This window comes from Coptis chinensis, chromosome 4 (assembly GCF_015680905.1).
Source record: "Coptis chinensis isolate HL-2020 chromosome 4, ASM1568090v1, whole genome shotgun sequence".
Lineage (NCBI taxonomy): Eukaryota > Viridiplantae > Streptophyta > Magnoliopsida > Ranunculales > Ranunculaceae > Coptis > Coptis chinensis.
The window spans coordinates 11941926-11962663 of NC_141459.1; the positions used below are offsets into that span (position 1 = coordinate 11941926).

The following is a 20738-nucleotide window of genomic DNA, read 5'->3' on the forward strand; positions in this document are numbered from 1 at the left end:
CTCGATGTCTTGATTCATTAGATTGTGGATGTGCATTTTAAATTTTTGACTTATACAAGATTATTACTAGATTGGTTGGACTTTGAGTTTGTAGATTATTATACATTTTTGTAATATAAATGAGTTTTAAAACCGATGTAGTAAAAAAAAAAATATATAGGCCCTACCCTAAAGCCCGGCCTAAAAGTTCGACCGACTAAAGCCCTTAAAGAGGCTAGGGTCGTGGGTCGGCTTGAGGTTTAGACTTGTGACCCGCCCTATTTTTTTTTTTTTAGGTAGGGCCTAATTCGCCCTAATATCTGAAGGGCTTTAAATGTTTAGGGCCGGGCTAGCCCGACCCGGCCCATTGCCCACCCCTAGATCCAGGTGTGAACTTCTCCCAGACATAACTCCTAGCTCGGTGCTCCGAATTAGACGTTCGACCACTCTATTTGGTGTGTCTCGAAATGTACTAAAAGATGGAAAGGTAATTTGGAGCACCTGACTTATGGCTTGACCATGAGTTGACTTTTATCGGCCTGTGATGTTTGGATAGGTTTGGACCTTCCATTTGGCATATATAAGTTCACTTTTGTGACCCGGTCACATTGGCCCACATTTGGCCCTCATTTGAGGCGGATAAGGGCTTGAGTATTTATGTCATGGCCCTACTTGACCCAGCCCCTCAAGTCATGTGGGGTTTTTGATAGGCTCAGACCAGCCTTTTTAACACCCCTATCTGGGAATTTATACAATCCCAAATTATTTAAACTCTTTCCGCTTCAAAATTTTAAGTGGGCAAATTTATACTTCGCAAATAAAGTGTGGCTAAAAAATAGGAAGTAGATGGCTTATAATAGAATAACTTTGTAGACAGGCTACTATTTGTTGTCCACAAAGTTATAATAGGAAGTATTAGAAACAGAATAACTTTGTGGACAGGCTACTATTTGTTGTCCACAAGATAACAAATGCTGATTGGTGGAGTTGGTGCTCGAGAAAACTGTTTATTCTGCTGTACTGTTTATGTGCCCGAAAATGGTTTGGACCAATGAGAAGCTGCGAATTTGTGGACAAACCTGTCCACAAATTCGCTCTCTATTAGAAAATAATGAAATAAGAAGGTGACTAATTACAATAGGGCAGAGACCTATTGCAAATGCGGATGAGGTATTACTAAAAAAAAGAGAGAGAAATTGCAATGTTCGTCTAGTGAGAGGGGATTATGGAAAGTATGGCAATCTAATAGCATAGCGATATTGTGTGTCACTAGGGGTGCAAACGGATAGGTTCGGATTCGGATATGCCTGTATCCGAATCCGAAAATTTATACTGATATCCGAATTCGAATACGACGGATATTAAAAAATTTATCCGAATCTAATTTTGGATATCCGAATAAGATATCGGATAATATCTGATCTGAAAATTAATATTAATTAAAATTTTATTTGCTTTGAATAATTCATTTTTCTACTATAAAAACTATTATAAATATATATATTTGTCATGTATTATTATTATTCTGTTATTATAGTTTTATATTATGAGTTTATGATTTTATATAATATTTTATACAATAATAAATTAATTAATTAATTATATATAATAACTATTAATTTTTTAAATCGGATCAGATATTTTCGGATGCGGATATGACAGTATCCGAAACCAGTTTGGACATAAAAAATTATCCGAATCTTATCCGATTTTTCGAATTCGGATTCGAATATTTGGATATCCACTTTCACCCTATGTATCGCCCACGCGGTACAGAGTAAAAACTAAAGTGAAAAAACCTATTAAGCGGTGTAGGGTTCGATCCCCAAACCTCTAAAGTGTAAACATATAAACCCCAAAATCAATTCTTTCGAAATGATCCGGAATAACTAACGGTGAGGAATAGAAACTCTCTCCATCGTACATGCAAAAAATAATAATAATGAATTTTCACAAACCGAGACCCTTCTTAAAACCTTCAAGTAGCATCTCATGGGTATGTATCATAACTTGAGTATTATTATGTTTTCTAGTCGAATTGTTTTGCTCTATTTTTGTGGATGCGCTTAACGTTTGACGGTCTTTACAATCTCTACACTATATGATAGCCGGGTTTGTAGGAGCCACACTTTTCAACCGAACAGTGTATTTCTAATCTCCCTATTTTAAGATTTTAGAGCCACCTCCCTACGTTTATTTAAATTATATCTCTCCTATTTATTAATTACAATTGGCTCCCTGATCTCTATTAAAATTGAATCACCTCTTTCTTCAATAATTTTAGGATAGTCTTCTTAATTTAAAAGCTAAAATTTATGTATAGAAATTGTATATCTTTCCCATTTTTAGAAAATTGTTTCTCTTTTCTTAGTGAGAAAAACAACTTGGCGAACTAATGCTTAGCACAGAACACATGCTAGTCATCATAGTAAAAGAGGCTCTTGTTCTCTCGATCAAGCGAGAATATGTTCACTACTGGATTTTGGGTTTCATACTTTCCCACTAAACAAATACATTGTTCTTGGCCCGGCCCATCTACACCTCAAGGATAAACGGCTGGCAAAGAAATGAGTCAAAAGTGAGAAACGAAGCCAACAATCGCGACACACAAGTCCAAAACACTTCTCATTAATCATTATTATTATTCACTTACCCTTTTCCTTGACACTTCTCTTTTTTCGATTTCGATCTGAAAGAGAAGAGAAGAGAAGAGAAGAAGAGAGTGTTTGGAAGTAAAATGTCGGGGTATGGGGATGCTGCGGGTGGTCAACAGAAGATAGACTACGTGTTCAAGATAGTACTGATTGGTGACTCAGCAGTGGGCAAATCACAAATACTTTCTCGTTTTGCTAGAAATGAGTTCACTTTGGATTCTAAAGCTACTATTGGTGTTGAGTTTCAGACTCGAACTCTTGTTATTCAACATAAGAGTGTTAAAGCTCAGATCTGGGACACTGCTGGCCAAGAAAGGTAGCATTTTTTATATGATTGTGTAATGCTTAGTCCATGCATTGTGTAGATCTTTAGTCCTTATGGATGGCTTACCAATTGTCGATTTGGTAAAACTACTATAAGTATGGGGAATTTGAAAGTTGAACTTTGTTAAGATACTTTGATTAGATATAATTATTTCTACTTAACTAGCTCATTAACAAATATAATATGAGATAGGCCAAGGGACCCCTTCTTGGTTGTCAGTGGTAATATGTTGTGTAAGCCAACTGTATTTGAAAAAGTATCAGTTCTCACTGCTCATGGTTTCTTAAAAACTTTATTTTTCCTCAAATTTTGTAACATTTCCATCATATTACCAAATATCTCTTACATACCAAAAAAATAAGTACCTTCTATATGCTATCAAAAATGTTGATTATGAGTATCTGTAAAGAGTTCATCTTCTGATTATGTTTCTTTTCTTGGTGAGCAGATATAGAGCAGTCACAAGTGCATATTATAGAGGCGCTCTTGGGGCCATGTTGGTTTATGACATAACGAAACGTCAGACCTTTGATCACATACCTAGGTGGTTGGAAGAGCTTCGTAGCCATGCTGACAAAAACATTGTCATAATACTTATTGGGAACAAGAGTGATCTGGAGAACCAACGAGCTGTCCCCACTGAGGATGCCAAAGAGTTTGCTCAGAAAGAGGGGTTGTTCTTCCTAGAGACATCAGCACTAGAAGCGACTAATGTGGAGAATGCCTTCTCAACTATTTTGACTGAGATCTTTAACATTGTAAACAAGAAGACCCCTTGTTGCAGGAGAGGAGCAAGGCAATGGAAACCAAGCATCTCTAGCTGGAAAAAAGATACTCATCCCTGGCCCTGCACAAGTGGTTCCAGTCAAGAGCAAATTGTGTTGCAGTTCATCTTGATTATATTAGATACTTGTTTTCAGGTTGTGAATTTTGGGTCAGTTTCTACTTGTTATTTCACTTATTTGAGCCGAGTATTTTGTATTCTTGTTGTATATCTTCCATATCTTTAGTTGACAGAGAAGAGATACATTGCATGTTCTGATGTTCAGAAGGTAGATAATGTGATTGTGGAATGATTAAAAATTTGTTTCATTTATTTTCGTGATTATGTTGGAATGTTTACTGGTCTTTAATTTCTTTTATTGACTTTAAACTTACTCAGTCCTCTGTCCTCACTTAGAGCATTTGCAATGCAAGTCATAACTTTCACCCCCTCTATCACCGCCACCTCCTCACTTTTCACCCCCTCTATCACCAACCCGGTGATAAACAAGGTGAAGCTGTGCAATGCAAAGGTGATAAAAAACATCTCGGACGGGATGTTAGATTCCGTCTGGAGTTTTTTTATACGAGACGGAATGTAACATCCCGTCTGATATTTTATAACGAGACGGGATGTAACATCCCGTCTGATGGCTCAATACCAACAGACGCTTAACAGCTCCATTTTCACTTCATTTCCAACCAAAATTCGATTTTGTAGCCTCCATTCACAACCTTTGAACACAAATTTCCATTCATAATGACTTCTCCATCCCCCAACCCATCCCCACCAACCTCACCACATCAAGAGCATTCCCGATGGTTTGAAATGTCAAAATTTCCAAAAAAGGGCAAAAAGGAGGATAAATTCGCCGAGAACGCGTGAATGTAATGGCGAGGAGGACTTAAATTGAACTTGGGTTTAATTTTCCAAGCACACAGGAAATCGAGGACCACCCACCATTAGCGTCAACATCGGTCCGAACCGCGTAGCAAATCGAAGTGGCGGAATCTCAAAGTAAGTTTTTGATTTTTTTTTTTTTAAGTTAATTATTATTATTTATGTTAGTTTATATCAAGTTTGTTGTTGTTTGAATTTGTCGTATTATTTTAGTTTGAATTTGTATTAGTTTATATTAGTTTATTTTAGTTTGAATTTGTCGTATTATTTTAGTTTGAATTTGTATTAGTTTATATTAGTTTATTTTAGTTTGAATTTGTTAAGTATTATTTTAGTTTGAATTTGTATTAGTTTATATTAGTTTATTTTAGTTTGAATTTGTCATTATTATTTTAGTTTGAATTTGTATTAGTTTATATTAGTTTATTTTAGTTTGAATTTGTCGTATTATTTTAGTTTGAATTTGTATTAGTTTATATTAGTTTATTTTAGTTTGAATTTGTCGTATTATTTTAGTTTGAATTTGTCGTATTATTTTAGTTTGAATTTGTATTAGTTTATATTAGTTTATTTTAGTTTGAATTTGTCGTATTATTTTAGTTTGAATTTGTATTAGTTTATATTAGTTTATTTTAGTTTGAATTTTATCGTATTGCGTGTTTGTTGAATGTAGGAAGTACACTTATGGAAAGTCGTTGTGCACTTTCAAATGTCGCGGTCGTGGTGGCGTTGTATGAAATAAAAACGGATCTTAATTTTGTCACGGTTACCGATATTATATCCGCCACACCATTTGGGAGTTTTTTAATTCTAATTTGGGACAAAATGATCAGCGTTGTTGTTTGGGATAGTTGGCGGTGGTGGCCAACTACCCACACATTTCATTTCCCATGGGGTGAAGCTTGGGATTACCCTCTTGATTTCACAATGCTCACGGGTATCCCAATTGGTTATGGAGATGATTCCTTTTGATGAAACTTTAGAGGTTTTTACGGTGATGAAGTTTCTTTGAAGGTTTTGATTTGGTTGAAGATGATGAGCAAGACGAAGTTTTGAGATTATCTACCGAAAGCGGTTTAAGGGAGGAGCTATAAATATGAGTTGGTTTACTACGAGATATTTGAATAGACTCAAGGAGAAGTTCAAAGACTATCATATATTGGTGAGGAGTCGATCCACGAGTATGTATGTAATGCCTTCCTCTTCTACTTTGTCAGCGGTATTATTTGGATATCCGATAGTTATTTACGATCGGGTGGATGGCATTTGCCTCGGACGTAGAGAGGATGTGGGATTATGACCGGGTCAATCCATCTTAGCATACCTTTACCGGGCTAGACCTCATGATTGAGACGAAAAGCCGCTAAAAGGCAATTCCAGCGGCTTTGTTTGGATTATACCGGTAAGTCTTATTTATTAAGTTATTGTTTCATTTCATTTATTTATCTAATTATTAATGTTGACATGTTTATATATATATATTGATATTGTATTTTATCTATCGATGACAGATTGGTGGTACGAGCATTTTCGCGGTGATGCATCCCCGTGTTGAAGAGGTTGGAAGAGGATGAGACTCATGACTGATTCCAATTATTCAAGCATGGGGGCTTCATCGTGGTGGAGGGGTATGGGGACCTATCACATAATATTCATAACACTCGCCAGATTGAGCTTTTAGGAGCTAGTCGAATTGAGTGGCAACCCCGGGCGAGTCCTTCATCTTTCGGACCCTTTACGCGGATATTCCGGATGTTCCGGAGAACGGTGAGTACCGTAGACTATCATATATGTGTCATAGAAGCAAGGTTTCTTTCTCGTGAATGATACTTATAGGTCGATCTACCACGATGGTACCTTGGGGACGATGTTGGCGGCAAGTATCCGAGAGATTGTTATACCTTACCCACCACCTATGGATATGATGGCCTCACGATATTCTTCCCGGCCGTGTTCTTTCACACTATAGAGCAGCAAAACCCAAATGAGTGGCCGACGACGATCGCCTTTTTTTTAACTATGACTTATATTGGAAGAGGGTTGGTCGAGGTCTCTTGCTAGGTGCGTTATACTGGGGCACCAATTTTGAAGGGTTACTTCGGAGCATTGAGGCCCGACATTCATTTCCCAGGAGGATGAGGAGTTGCCACGATCCGCGGCCGGGGGGTGTTTCATGATATTCGATGCCGCAAAGAACTCCACGATATTTGATGATGATGACCTTTGGCATTGGAGCATGATTACTTCTCGGGGGCAAGATATGAGAATACCTATTCCACCAAAGATGCCGCAGATGGTAGCAGATTTGTCAAGATACGATTCGGCTTATTAGCGAGGTTAGTATGATTTGAATTTATTTATGATTTGTTATTATTAGTATTCACTATAACCCCTAACTTGCATTTGTTTTGTTAAACAGATGAAGTAAGGTCGAGCTCCTTAACTCTGACTCTCTCACTTACGCCACGCGTGAGTCCTTCATGGAGTCCCTCGTCGCAGTTTTGAGTAATTTACAAGAAGAACGTGAATCGAACTTTGCCTTTCCGCGAGACGTGCAAAGAGTTGGAGAATGCCGGAAGTGGAGTACCTCAAGCTCAAGCTCAACCAACAGAGGCTGCATAACGACGTAGGGGAGAGCTCTTCGGCCGGCCTTCGTAGGGGAGGAGGTCTCGATAGATATTTTTTTTTGTAGTTTGTAATAATAACCGGCGCCATTACTTGTCTTATGGCGTTTGGGATTGTTGTTTGTAATGAATTTTTGATTAGCAGTTTTTCTTTGACGAGTTTTGGATATGAATATGTCATTAAACAAAGGAGGTTATGTCCAATTTTTTAAGAAATTATAAGTTAGTTTTTTACCGAAGTTTTACGTGTTAGACTGGGTGTTGTTCATGATTGTTGTTTGTCTTCTTTATTATTTTCAAAGTATATTAGCAGGTTTTATATGAATATGTCAATAAAACAAATGAGGTTATGGCCAAAAAAATTAAAACTTATAAGTTCAGATGTTTCCAAAAATGGAACATTCGTTTCGCTTCACATTTGTTTCACTCATTTCTGTCATTGTTGAAACAAAGAAATTTTTAGTTTGGAATATCACTCATTTTGCTTGGTGGTTTGGTTCCGATGTGTTTCGGATGGGAATAGTGTATGGGGATACCGAGACGAATGTAACATCCCGCTCGGGTTTTTAAGCCCTCCTCATCGCATTATTTTACTATTCCAAACAATGCAATTATGGATGGGGATGGTGGCCCATTTGGAATTATTGAGGGGCACATGGATAGACATTTGATACAATGTTGTCACTTGGAAGTGAACAAAAATCTAATAAAATGTGTTGTCAATTGGTAGTTGGACTAAAATCAAAGTATCACATGTGACCTTATCATATGTGACCTTTACTTTCATATTTCGCTTTTACTCTTCTATCTTTTATATCAAACAAACAACATAGCCATCTTCTTCCCCACAACCAAGCTAAAAATAGGAAAAATGTCTAGAAGAAAGAATTACATATAACCAAAGGTTACGGGGAGGATCTAGTAGTAATAGTTCGCCTTTCGGTTTCACCGTCAGTCTTCCGTACTTCAATAAGATGACTACATGGAAAAAGTAAAGAGATGAGCATAATGATATGATGAGGCGAAGAGAGGAGGAGGTTGCGCTTATTATCCATCGTTGGGGCATTAATGACTCCAAGCGACCATTGAAATTGAAGATGTGGATACTGATAAACGCCGTGGATCCGTGCAGGCGTGCAGAGTACACGCTACGTTTAGAGATGGTGGTGATTTCAAGAAACAAAAGATAATGAGGGATTACTTCACAACACCTTGTAGGTGGCCTCCTCATAAGTTTAGACGCATGTACGGGATGACAAGAGAGCTTTTTATGTATATGTTGCATAATTTATTTGCATCATTCGACGATTACTTTAAAGACAAGGTGGATGGATCGGGCCGGCAAGCAATTTCTCGGTTACAAAGGGGAGGACTAGCTGCGGTTGCACAATTAGCAACCGGTTGTTCTTCCGATTCAACGGATGAGTATTTACAAATTGGAGATTCCACAAAGAAATGTATCTATGGTTCGTTGGTGCAAGGCAATTATCACGCGCGTTTGAGGAAGAGTACTTGAGGCGACCAAGTGTGAGCGCGCATTAATCGCTAGGATATTAGCTGAAAATGCGCCAAGGGGTTTTCCAGAATGCTTGGATCAATCGACCGTATGCACCGGGTGTGGAAGAATTGCCCAAGTGGATGGCCGGAACACATGTAGGGTACAAGAAGGAACCAACTTTGATACTTTGAAGCCGCTGCGCATAAACATTGTTGGATCCGCATTGCTTCTTGGCCTACCAAAGTTCGCAGATAATGACATTAACGTGCTTCATCGTTCTCATGTTTTGAATCATTTAGAGCAAGGTGAGGGTTCTGCCACAGATTTAATGTGAATGGTAATGACTATGATATGGGATATTATCTTGCTGATGGTATTTACCCAAAATGGGGCACATTTGTTCAAGCCATTCAATTGCTATCCAAGAAATAAGCATGAAAAGATCTTTACTCAACGCCAAGAAGCCGCAAGAAAGGATGTTGAAAGGACGTTTGGAGTTTTGCGAGCACGATGGCATATTGTTAAGGCTTCAAGCGTTGTCATAGTGTTGTTGTTCTTGGAGATATAATGAAGGCATGCATTATAATGCATAATATGATTGTTGAGAATGAAACGAAAGTGGAGTTTGGAATTGGAAAGGTCGAGGAAAGAAACAATACCGCGTTTCTTCAAAGAAGATGATGGTTTTCATTTTGTCTATCGATGATTGAAGCAAGAAATAAGATCGAGAAATGAAGTTACACATACTAATCTTCAAAAGGACTTAGTTGAACATGTTTTAATTGGACCGGCATTGAAGAAACAAAGCAGATCCGGTACCAATTTATGATCCAAATTGGTCGGATCCAGATGAGGGAGAAGGAGGCTTAAAATTAAAATGGAAATGAAAATGTATTTCCTATGTATTTCCTAACGTGAACTATTAAGTTCCAACGATTTCCTATGTATTTCCTATGTATTTCCTAACGTGAACTATTAAGTTCCAACGTATTTCCTATGTATTTCCTAATGTATTTCCTAATGTATTTCCTATGTAGTTCCAACGTATTTAATCAGCTTGTATTTTAATGAACTATATTACAATGTATTTTAATTTGATTGGTAATTGTATTTCTATGAAAATAATTATATTGGATGTAACATACATAGTGCATTAATTAAAAAAACAGGTTAGATAAAAATACATAGTTCATTAATTAAAAATACAATGAAATTAAAATACATAGTGCATTAATTAAAAGACAGTGAAATTAAAATACATAGTGCATTAATTAAAATACATAGTGCTTTAATTAAAATAAAATACTAGATAATTAAAATACATAAGCTTAGTTAGAGCTAGAACCACCTCTAGCCCTTCCCCATTCAAAGACGATTTCAGCTTGTTGTTGCTTTCGATTATAAAAGCGGCATCGGGATGGAGGACACTTGTATCGGTCGCTAAAATCTTAGCTTCATATTGCATCTTTTTGAAGCCATTTTTTTCCAATTGAACCCGATTTTTTTCTGCTTGAATCTGATTTTTTTCTTCTCTTGCCATCGGTTCTTTGACCATATGCAAGTTCCCTTTCCCTAAGTTCTAAGCATTTTTGTGTTTCATTTGCATCCTGTGCAAATGTATCCTCTAAACGATGTAAAGTAACCCTCCAACATACCAAATGATTTTTCTTGGTTCCTTTTGACTTGGCTTTCTTCGATCCAAGAGGACGCTTCCATTTCTTTTGGACGCTTCTATTTTTGAGAACCCTCCAATTCAACTCCACCAACACTTGGTGAATTAGAAGTTGAATCTTCACCATCATTTTACGACCTTTTCCCTTTGTGGGTTTTGACCTTGCCTCAAAAAACGTTATCTCCACTTTGGATTATCCTTGAGTATAACGTAACAATGATCAAGTGAAAAAGCGATTTTTCTTGTAGTTGGTACGCCATCCTTGCCCTCGGACAACTAAAAAAAAAAAAATGGTGGTAATTAGACTAAAATAATCACTAGGACTAAGATAATTAAACTGCAATAATAATTAGATTAAGATAATAATTAGACTAAGACTAAAATGGAAATAATAAATACACTAAGATAATTAGGACGAAGACGGAAATAATTAGACTAAGACTAAGATAATCAATAAATTCCAAATTGACAACGTTGTAATTACCCGGCTTTGTATTGTTGTACCACTTGCATGTCGAGCCTCCACCAACGATTCACAATTGCAACAAATTTGTTCATCATTTTGAAATATATTTCCACCTTCCGCTAATTGAATCGGGAGACCTATCCAACCCGTGCTTGATTGAACTCGTTTGTTACACGATTCCAAAATCCTTTTGCATTTTGGAAAGCACCAACAATAGAGTCTTCACTAATTTTTATCCAAGCAAGACATAAGAAACTCTTTTCTTAAAGATCCGTACTTCACACGTGACATTAGATTTATCACATTTTTTCCATGATATAAACAGGAAAGTATGCCATTAGGGTAGGCCTGCCCTTTTTCTATTTCTTTTTCAAAATCCTAGAGTGTGTGGTTGCAAGCACCGAACCTTAGTCCACAAAAACTATACTTTAGAACCCGAAAGTATAAATGTCTTCGTTAATCGAAAACGTGGCCTCTCCGGTAAACAATGGGTACCAAAAATTTCAACTACTTCCTCTCTTCCCTTTTCTATTCTTCCTCGTGAACTTCGCCCTCATCATTTGGTGTGTAAATCTTTACCCATCTCAACAGGTAATGGTCGTGAGTATTTTGCTCGAAAAGCAATGGGCTAAAAAGACGGGGTGGTGTATGAATTAATCAAACACATTGCCCAAGTCTTGATCTACTATCCGGGATATGAGCCGGTATATGGTATATTATTGTCCAATACACCAGCTTACAGGATAAACTTTGTCGTCACATCCCGCTCCTCCGTTTACGTGATGGGATTCGCCTTTGAGGATCTCGACGCTAAAAAGACTCACATTCGGCTCTCGGTGGATCCGGACGCTAAAGCGACTCCAACTTGTTTATACTGCGCCGCTTTATTTTCACTCTTCCTTTGCACTAAGTGTTGTGCACAAAGAGAGTCGCGATATGCAACATCGGATGGTCCTTCGCTCGCGACGGCAATGGATTCCACCCGTGCCAACCCCGATCGGGTTTCTATGTGATCGATTTGACTAAATTTGAGGCTATACTATATGCATTTAAGGGTAATATTATTATTGACCATTCCACATTGGTCGGATGGTACCGCCCCCAACGCTAAGCCCCCAAAACATAAAAAGTTAAGCCACAAATCGGGCTCGGATCAGTTCGCCCCGAGCCGGCACATGAAAGTCACCGATTTAAGCCGGCGGATGTTTTTTTTTCGACTACCAAGTTGTTGACACGCTCCTCTAGAATTGTACACATTTGTATATAAAATTTGTAAATAAATAAAAACTTAAAAATAAAAATAAATATAAAATAATAATAATAAATAAAAATAATAAATAAAAATAATAAAAATAATAATAATAAAAATAATAAAAATAATAAAAATAAAAAAGGTTTGAATGGATTTTGTCATATTCTAGTGGATGGCATTTTAATGCCGACGCTTTGATATCTCATCCGCTCAATTTGAGTTGAAAACAAATCGAATTCCACGCTTGAAATTTCGACATAAGTGGGAATTTATGGAAATCATATGGGCTTGGGCCAAAATTGACCTGACCCAAAATCACGGACCCGGGTCACAAAACCCACACCGCTGGGCATCACACGATCCAACCTCACATTTCTTCCCACCACAACCGATCTTGGTCCCCATAAAAAACCTCACAAGACGCTGCATCTCAAGCCTACATTTCACCAACAAGACGCTTAGCACAACTCCACCAATTCAAACCCCTTAATACACAAAGACCATCTCCTCCAACACTTAGCAATTTCCACCCTCATAAAATCATCTAGACCCCTATGGCAAAGATGAAGACGTAATCACGCTTGAGAGGAATTTCCAAAATCTATTCGATTGGTATGTTTCATCCCTTTTTCAATGATGAAATTATTGCAAATAGGGAGTGGGAGTATCCTCGGGTAACAAGCCGCTAATTACTCGGAAGATTTGGTTTTTAAAGTTTTACAACAATGGTGGTTTCCGGGTGATGAATTTTGATTACGGCGGAGGGTTTGAACGCGGAACTCACGCTGGAGTTGGCCATCGAATACAAAGATGCATTCCGATAAACTCGTATAGTCCGACCATGAAAGCATACGAGTATCCAACTACGATGGACTTAATGTTTAACACGCTTTCCTCAAGGAGAGTATAATAATGGCTCGAATCAACAAGGTACCAAAGACTCACTCAGATGAAACCAACTAGCCACTCAATGGTTGGCTTACAACGCTATTGGAACTTCAAAGACGCCCGACGTGAACAAGACATTCTTGCACCTGCCGTGGATCCTCCAGAGAAGAAGAATACTTTCAGATGGTCCATTTCTTGGGTCATGTTTTACGACCGCCAAACGTGTCAGCTCCTCTTGTCCGTGATCTTGTTACTCTCACCTTATGCTTAACTTAGGATTCCAATCACATCTCTTTCATTCCAACAAGGTCTTTCAAGAATTTTGGAATTTCGAGACTTGTTTTATGGACCACTAGGACCCCAAGAGCTAGAGATGATATTGAGCATGATAACGCATCTCCTCCTCCCTCCTTCACCACCCAATGCTTTTTAATAAGGATATCATAATCGAATCAGACTTATGGAAGCTTTAAGCACACATGAATACCAAAGATTTAATAGGATGTTTTTTCTTCAGAAGAGATGCTTACTTCCCAAAATGACTTCCAAAGAAGAAAGCAAAGAATCGCCAAGGCCGCTTCCAAAGAATGATATGATGATGGCAAATCAGCAAAAGAATTCCAAGATCAATCGCCAGCTTTTTGGGCCACATTCCGCACTCCACCACCTTAGTTGCGAGTTCGCCGAGTTTATTTAAGTAGAAACCTTGGTTCATCTTCTCGCTAACCCCGAGGGATTCCCAAGAGTCGCTTATTTCCATTGGCTTAGAAATGACTATGTCATTTATTTCCCTTATGCATTGCATTTTTATTTTCCTAGTGATAAAAATTATATATCGCTTTTGATTTTCATAATTTTGTATCTCCAAACGGTTTGAATGAGAAATTATTTATGTTATGCAATTATTGTACTTCTTAATATATTAGTTTGTTCCTTGATGCATTGGGCCAACTCCTCAAAGCCCAACGGTCGAACTCCAACGGACTTATCCAAACGGGTCGATGCCCAACGGTCGAATTTAATTATAAATACAACTCTCCTTTTCCACTTTCACTTATCCCTTTCTCTCACTCTTCACAAATTCTCATTTTTCAAACATAATGAATCCAATCGAGCGTGTGGGAAAAGGAGCAACGCTAATGGGCTATCACAAGATTCATGATAACAAGTGTTTATCATTGTTCCATCATCACCATGCATAACATGATCCGTAACATCTAGATCTATGTAACCTACATCTCTTTTTCCGTCCGTCGCTTTGTATATATTAGTATGGTGTGTTAAATAATTCTCACACATTTGTACGGGTTAGGTATTAAATGAAGAAGTTTCGTATTAAATATTTGTGTATATTAGTTGTCTTTTCTTATAAAAAAAACAAAAAAAAAAATAATAATAATAAAACAAACCATAACAAAGAAAACACCATCCAAAACTCACAAAAATAATTAAATCGATACTCATGGTGTTGAGAGAAGATCGCGCACGCTACAAGGTACGCATTACACTTGTCACACATGCAACTCGATTATTCTATCCATATGCTATTACTGAGGTCTGATCATCATTTCTGAAATTACCCGTAAGTCTAACTACCCTGTGAAACTTTCCTCCGTATTTTCTAACATTGAAACATCTCCTTAATTGTTTTTGGAAATCTGACATGACAAGACTTACTATGGATCCCCATTGTTGATGTTCATAATCACATGGGTCATTAACTACACTTGGAATCCAGATTGGTACAGACTCATAGATTGGCTATAAATATCTTCTTTTCAGCCATTCTCATTTCAAACAATTTTCACTATCCTTCCCTCCGTAATAGTACCAAATAGATCAACCAAGAAAAATAATGTCCGAGAAAGACTACCTAAAAGTTTTTGAAGATGGCCGGTTTTCTCCTTATTTTGACAATTAAATTGTATGGCCGGGGATAGATTTTTTCTTCTATATCATTCAAGAAATGTTCGGTTATTCCCTTTCAGAATTGGTTTTGATGTTCTACCAATTTATAGACCTCGAGAATGGAAAATTCTACTGATGCTTATGGACGACGCATTGAATTGACTAGGGAAATTATCTCCCTACATACTTCGTGATCCCAATGAATTCCCGTGAGTTCCTTTTTTTTCCAGAGTCATCATTTGATTCCGGCCAAAAACTTTACTAAGAGTTACCGCGATCTCATGCATAAGCTGGAAATAGACATCACGCTGTTCTTCAATGCTCTTTTTGAAACAGAATCAACGAAGTTGTGCTCCAATGGGTTGGGACACAATGTGATAGGTACATCTCACCAATCGTAAGTCACAAAGTCTTAACTTCACCTACTTTGGGTTTTGGCACTCAAAGGGATGATTTTTTGTCTAATCCAACACCTCGAACGCGGATCACCAAGAAAACAAGAAAGTCAAGACTTCTACCTCTACCTACTTTAGTCACGCTAAATTATGATGCTGGGGTTATCCAAAGAATTTCTCCGTAAAACACCACTTCAAAGAACACATATTAGTGTACTCTAAACAGACTACTCCATTGGTTTTGACTCCCCGATACTTTGATAGATGAACGTAATCCACTCCAAGCTCAAACCCCTGGCACCATTTCTTTTGATGAAAATGCCATGCTAAATTTTTTTAATCCCATGGAAGGTATTCAATTTCTTCATCACGGCATGCGGAACTATACTGCCGTAATATCATCATTACAATTTTAAGGAATTCCAAGAACGCCAAGCAATGCATGATGTTGAACAGAGGAAATCTTGGATAATCATTCTCAGCCTTTGAAAAATCACGCCTCCTAATGGAGAATCAAACTACACTCTCAGCCACCTAAGGGGACATTCAGATGCAACTCGCATAAACAAATTGAAGAACTAAACACCGCGGGCTACGACATATGCACCTTCAATAGTTTCATAATAATCCATGATTTTCTTATTGAATAAAATGGAATAATGATACTAAGTGAATAAATAAATAATCGTGATATATTATTACGCTTTTCGTCGTCAGATATTAATTTGTTCTTATCTTTGTGTCTTCTTTTGTACCTAAATGGTTGCTAGAATTATTTTACGCTTTGTGACTAACTAATTTTAACATGTCATTTCAATGTCATTACAGGAGGGTTTATTTTCTTCCATACTCATTTATCCATCCAGTTGCCTTTCTCATTGCCCATTTCTTTACTTCATCCACCATGACATCTTCATCAAACATTGCATCTTCATCAAACATGACACCTCAAAAACTCATTCCCCGAAAGCAATCCTTTCAGTCTATGATGGATTCCAATACTTATGGTCATCTCTTCCATGACTACATCACTAATATTGGGTGGTCTTCCCTAGTTCTTCAACCCGACCAAACTTATTCTCCGAAGTTTGGTCGCATACTTTTATGCTAATATGGAGGACACACCAAGATTCAATCATGCACATAGCTTCTACTTAGACAGTTCAAAATCCTAGTTGGTGACACACATCATATTTTTTCTCAACAACAAATTTCGCCTCTAACTTTGATCTTCCATATCACTTAACCGCCGTGATCATGGCATTACATCTATCATAATTTTACCATTCCTTTCATGGGCAAGTGTTTCAGGAAACTTATGGTGATGGTCTTGAGATTAAACGAGAAGGAGTCCGCCATGTGCCATGGCGACATCACCATTCCCTTAGCAAGCATGACCATGAACATGGGATCGCGATGTTGTTTGTACTCCCCGAACATCATGGAGATTGACATTTTTATCGCCAATGAGGCTGCCTCGCTTAGTATTGCTAAAGGTAATCGCTCAAGGTTATACATTATTTAACATCTTAGGTTGTGTTATCTCCAACTCAAACGAGCTTGCACTTTTCAGATCAAGATATTCTTTTACTCAGAACCGCTAGGTTTAATCATGAAGACACATTTCCCACAGCTTTGCGCCTACTTTTCATGATCGGGTCAAGGTAGATTCTATGTGCCCAACAAACAGAATCATTCGCTCATTAAGGTTTAGGCAATGGAAGCATCCCATCTTGCACTGGAGGCATGTTCGTTGTTACCCAAAGGATGAAAATATGAAGAAACATTTGAGGAAACCGAGACAAAGAATGGGTAGAAATTTGGCGTGACTATTATCTTTTTTAGCGATGCTAAGGAAATGCATTTCCTTATTAAGGACGCCAGACATCTACACATCCTAATGGATGGTAAATTTGAGCTTGTCATTGTACATATATCTAGCTAAAAATTATGTTTCGTGTACTATTAAACATTTTATTGTTTCTTTCTGAATAATATATTATGTTCTCCAACCTTTCGCTCCAATTAATCTAGCCCTAATTTTTGCTCACGGCTTCTCGTGTAATTTCTCTCTTTATTTATTGATACTTCGAGGACTAAGCATCATTCCGTTTTGGGGGTATTTTTTAAACCTCAGAGCAAAAAATTAGGCATATTGTAACCCCAGATATAGTTTTTATTTTCTTGTTAATAATTGTACTTAGTGACAAAGTCTTGTTTCCTTTTCAATGATGAAAATTGTCTAGAAATCTCACATTAGTATCCTAAGTAGGATTTGTTTTAAGAAACTTAAGATAATATGATGCAATAGTTTATACATCTTTTCATGAATATTCATGCACCGAGTATCATTGATTGTCATAGCAAGAAGCCCGGGAACCAACGGTTAGTTACTTAAACTATAAATCCTGTGAGAATCTAACCAAAAGCCTTGACATGAGTGATTTGTGTGTGATGACATAGAAGAGTAGTTTTTCCGATTAGAGAAAATCATGCCTACTTACTTGATCACCATCCTAACCCTAGGCTTTAGAATTTAGGGTTTCTTTGGATCGACATAGCTAAAAATTCTTACCTATTACAAATTTTACCGCTAGTCACTCCACTGAACCTTTCATCAAACCTTTCACTTTCACCAAAAATTCCTTAGCTATCTATTAAACCAAATAAAAGAACCTACCTAAGTGGGGAGTATGAGAAATAGGATGAAATGTGGAAAAATAAAGAGAAAGACTTGTCCCAAATAAAAGTCAATTACTTGCTTCAGGATAGAAAAATAGAATCATGTTCTTAAGCAAAAAAAAAATCATCAGTATCCAGAGGATTAAGAACAAGGTTGGAAAACTCAGTTAGAAGAAGGAAAGAAAAACAAGGAATTCTCTAAGATAAATATCTTAAAGACCCTATTCTCTCATACTGTGAATTTTGATTATCCATTTCCATTTTCTTGTACACTATCACCTAAGCCCCACAATACCTAATAAAGACCTCTAAATTTCAATTGGGGAAAAAGGTGGTGTGATAATAATTTTAGTAGCACTACACCAAAAAAGGCAATTACCAACATTTATATCTGTTACTTATATTTTACTAACACTTATATCCATCATCGGGTGTTACAAATACTTAGACAAAATTTAGTAACAAATATATCCGCTAATAAAGTGTTGTTAGTAATAGATATATTCTGCTACTAATAGCATTATTAGTCTAATATATACGTTAGAATATATAATGATACATAATTGTTGATTGTTTACTGAAATTGTTCATTTATAACGACATAAGTGTTACTAATGTTTTTGCCATTTTCACAATAACGCTTTAATAATAAATGTGTAACGGATATATCCGTTACTAAATTAAAGTGGAAAAAAAATTTAATCGGGCCACGTACCTACAATTATATTTCAATCTAGCACATCTTATTATTCCATCTTTCATAGATATCACATTCCACAACAACTCAATCATAAATTGAATATCAAGAGACACCAACCACTTTCCAACTAATTAAACATTATAGAAATAACCTACCAATATAATTACTAATTTACAAATCTAACATGTAAGAGGACATCATACAAAAACGGAGAAAATGGTGGCAGGAAATCCACTAAAGAGCTTCCTCCAACCATGGAGGAGGGACATGGATACCAACACCTAAAAAGGCCAAGTACCATGCAATGGAAGTAGCAACACCACATGCCCCTTACATTCCCTCACGGGTGCGATAATATACCTATTTTTTTCAACAAAAAAAGGTCACCTTAGTCTCATACATCCCACATAAAAAAAGGAGACCATAAGATATTGAAGAACCCCAAATTGTAGTTTATACCAGAAAATCATGTGACGAAAGCATGCATGTTACCTCAATGATGGCATTAAGATCCAATACTTCTATTTTGCCAATCTCAATGCACTCTAGGTAATGACCTTCTCTCACAGCGTAGGTTTGAAGAACTCTAGTAAACTACATTCAACGCTACTTGAAATCTCAACTTTCATGCCTACATCAATAAAACAGACATGAGGCTTTTCCTGATAATACTAGACAGGCCTAGAGTCAGACGATTATTGATAGAACATTTCAAAAAAAAAATTGTTGCCTAGTGAGTGTACCTTTGTCTAACTCTAAAAATCACTCCACCTCGATAGAATCAAATAGGGTAAGAGCATGTAGACCCCAAGCATATGCCCATTGAGACACACATAATACTTAATACAATCGTCAGAAGAACCCAAAGTGCAGCCTGCACTTCAAACTTTAGAAAGTGGAAACGACTTGAAAACTCCCCGAAAAAAATCCAACATCACTTTCCACCCCTTGGTCAAGATGCTCACAAGGATCTAAAACATATATACAACACATCTATTCTGCACTGGGGGTAAAAGAAAGCTTTTCCCAGATGTCCTAGAAAAACATGTTATATAAACAAAGTGGCCTGTGAATTTGATTAATGCTACCAAACAGGCCACCCTTGGTGCAACCTGAACAGTAAATGAGAAGCTTCCCAAGTGCTATAATCGGTGTTAGTGTGGTCCGAGGCCCATGACAAGGCACAAAGGCTATGGGATAGCAACTCCACTTTCAATAGATCTTCCATATCTCAGATAGTTCAAAAATTGATTTATTTTAGCAATTGGACCCACCAAAGTATGTTAATTAAAATTTTATGAAAACTGAAACTCAAAGAGGACGCTTGAGTGATGTAAGGGTTTTCTTACACAATAAAAACAGAATTGACTGTCAACACGTATTGACGGATTTGGACCATCTACTTTGGTCAAGGGACTCAAAATGAACACCTCTTCCAGCTTAAACTTAACCAAGAGACTAGTTATTAGGTAGCCATGCAATACTTTTTTCCTCTCTTTTTCAAATTATAATGAGGGTGGCATCTAAAATTCAAGCACTTCTTTCATGGTGTCACAACATTACCTACATGAGCTAAAATAATGTTAACAAAAAGATACAACATTCCAAATCTCAAAGAATCCAATTTATGACAATAACCCAAAACGACGTCAACATTTTAATAGCTTTTCATTGTAATGATAAAACAAGTTTCAAATCAGCAGACACCAAGCAAATATCCAATGTTAATTCCTCATGAGCTCTAACATCAAGAACTCCTATCAATATTGATGCCTATAATGCGAAACAGGACTAGAATTGGATCATTATATTGATAAAACATTTCAACCATCCTAGATGATGATAAATGCAACAAAGCAACAACAATCCACGCAAACCCAAAATCTTACCATTCACCTTCTAATCTCCCCATTATAATGCACTAGAAAATTTAGCTAAATAGAGACATTATTCAGAATTCAAAAGGGGACGATTGGGATCAATCCCGATCATTCAAAAAGTTCCAATTTCTATAATTTTTTATCAACAACCA

General features: G+C 36.9%; 1 protein-coding gene across 1 annotated transcript; it reads left to right on the forward strand.

Moving 5' to 3' along the window:
• The first annotated feature begins 2637 nt into the window (after nucleotides 1-2637).
• On the forward strand, nucleotides 2638-4066 carry LOC147501909 (ras-related protein Rab11D-like). The gene is given in 3 exon segments (XM_086606913.1): nucleotides 2638-2949; nucleotides 3407-3731; nucleotides 3733-4066. Coding segments are annotated over 3 exon segments (681 nt in total). The 5' UTR covers nucleotides 2638-2716; the 3' UTR covers nucleotides 3856-4066.
• Nucleotides 4067-20738: the final 16672 nt, after the last annotated feature.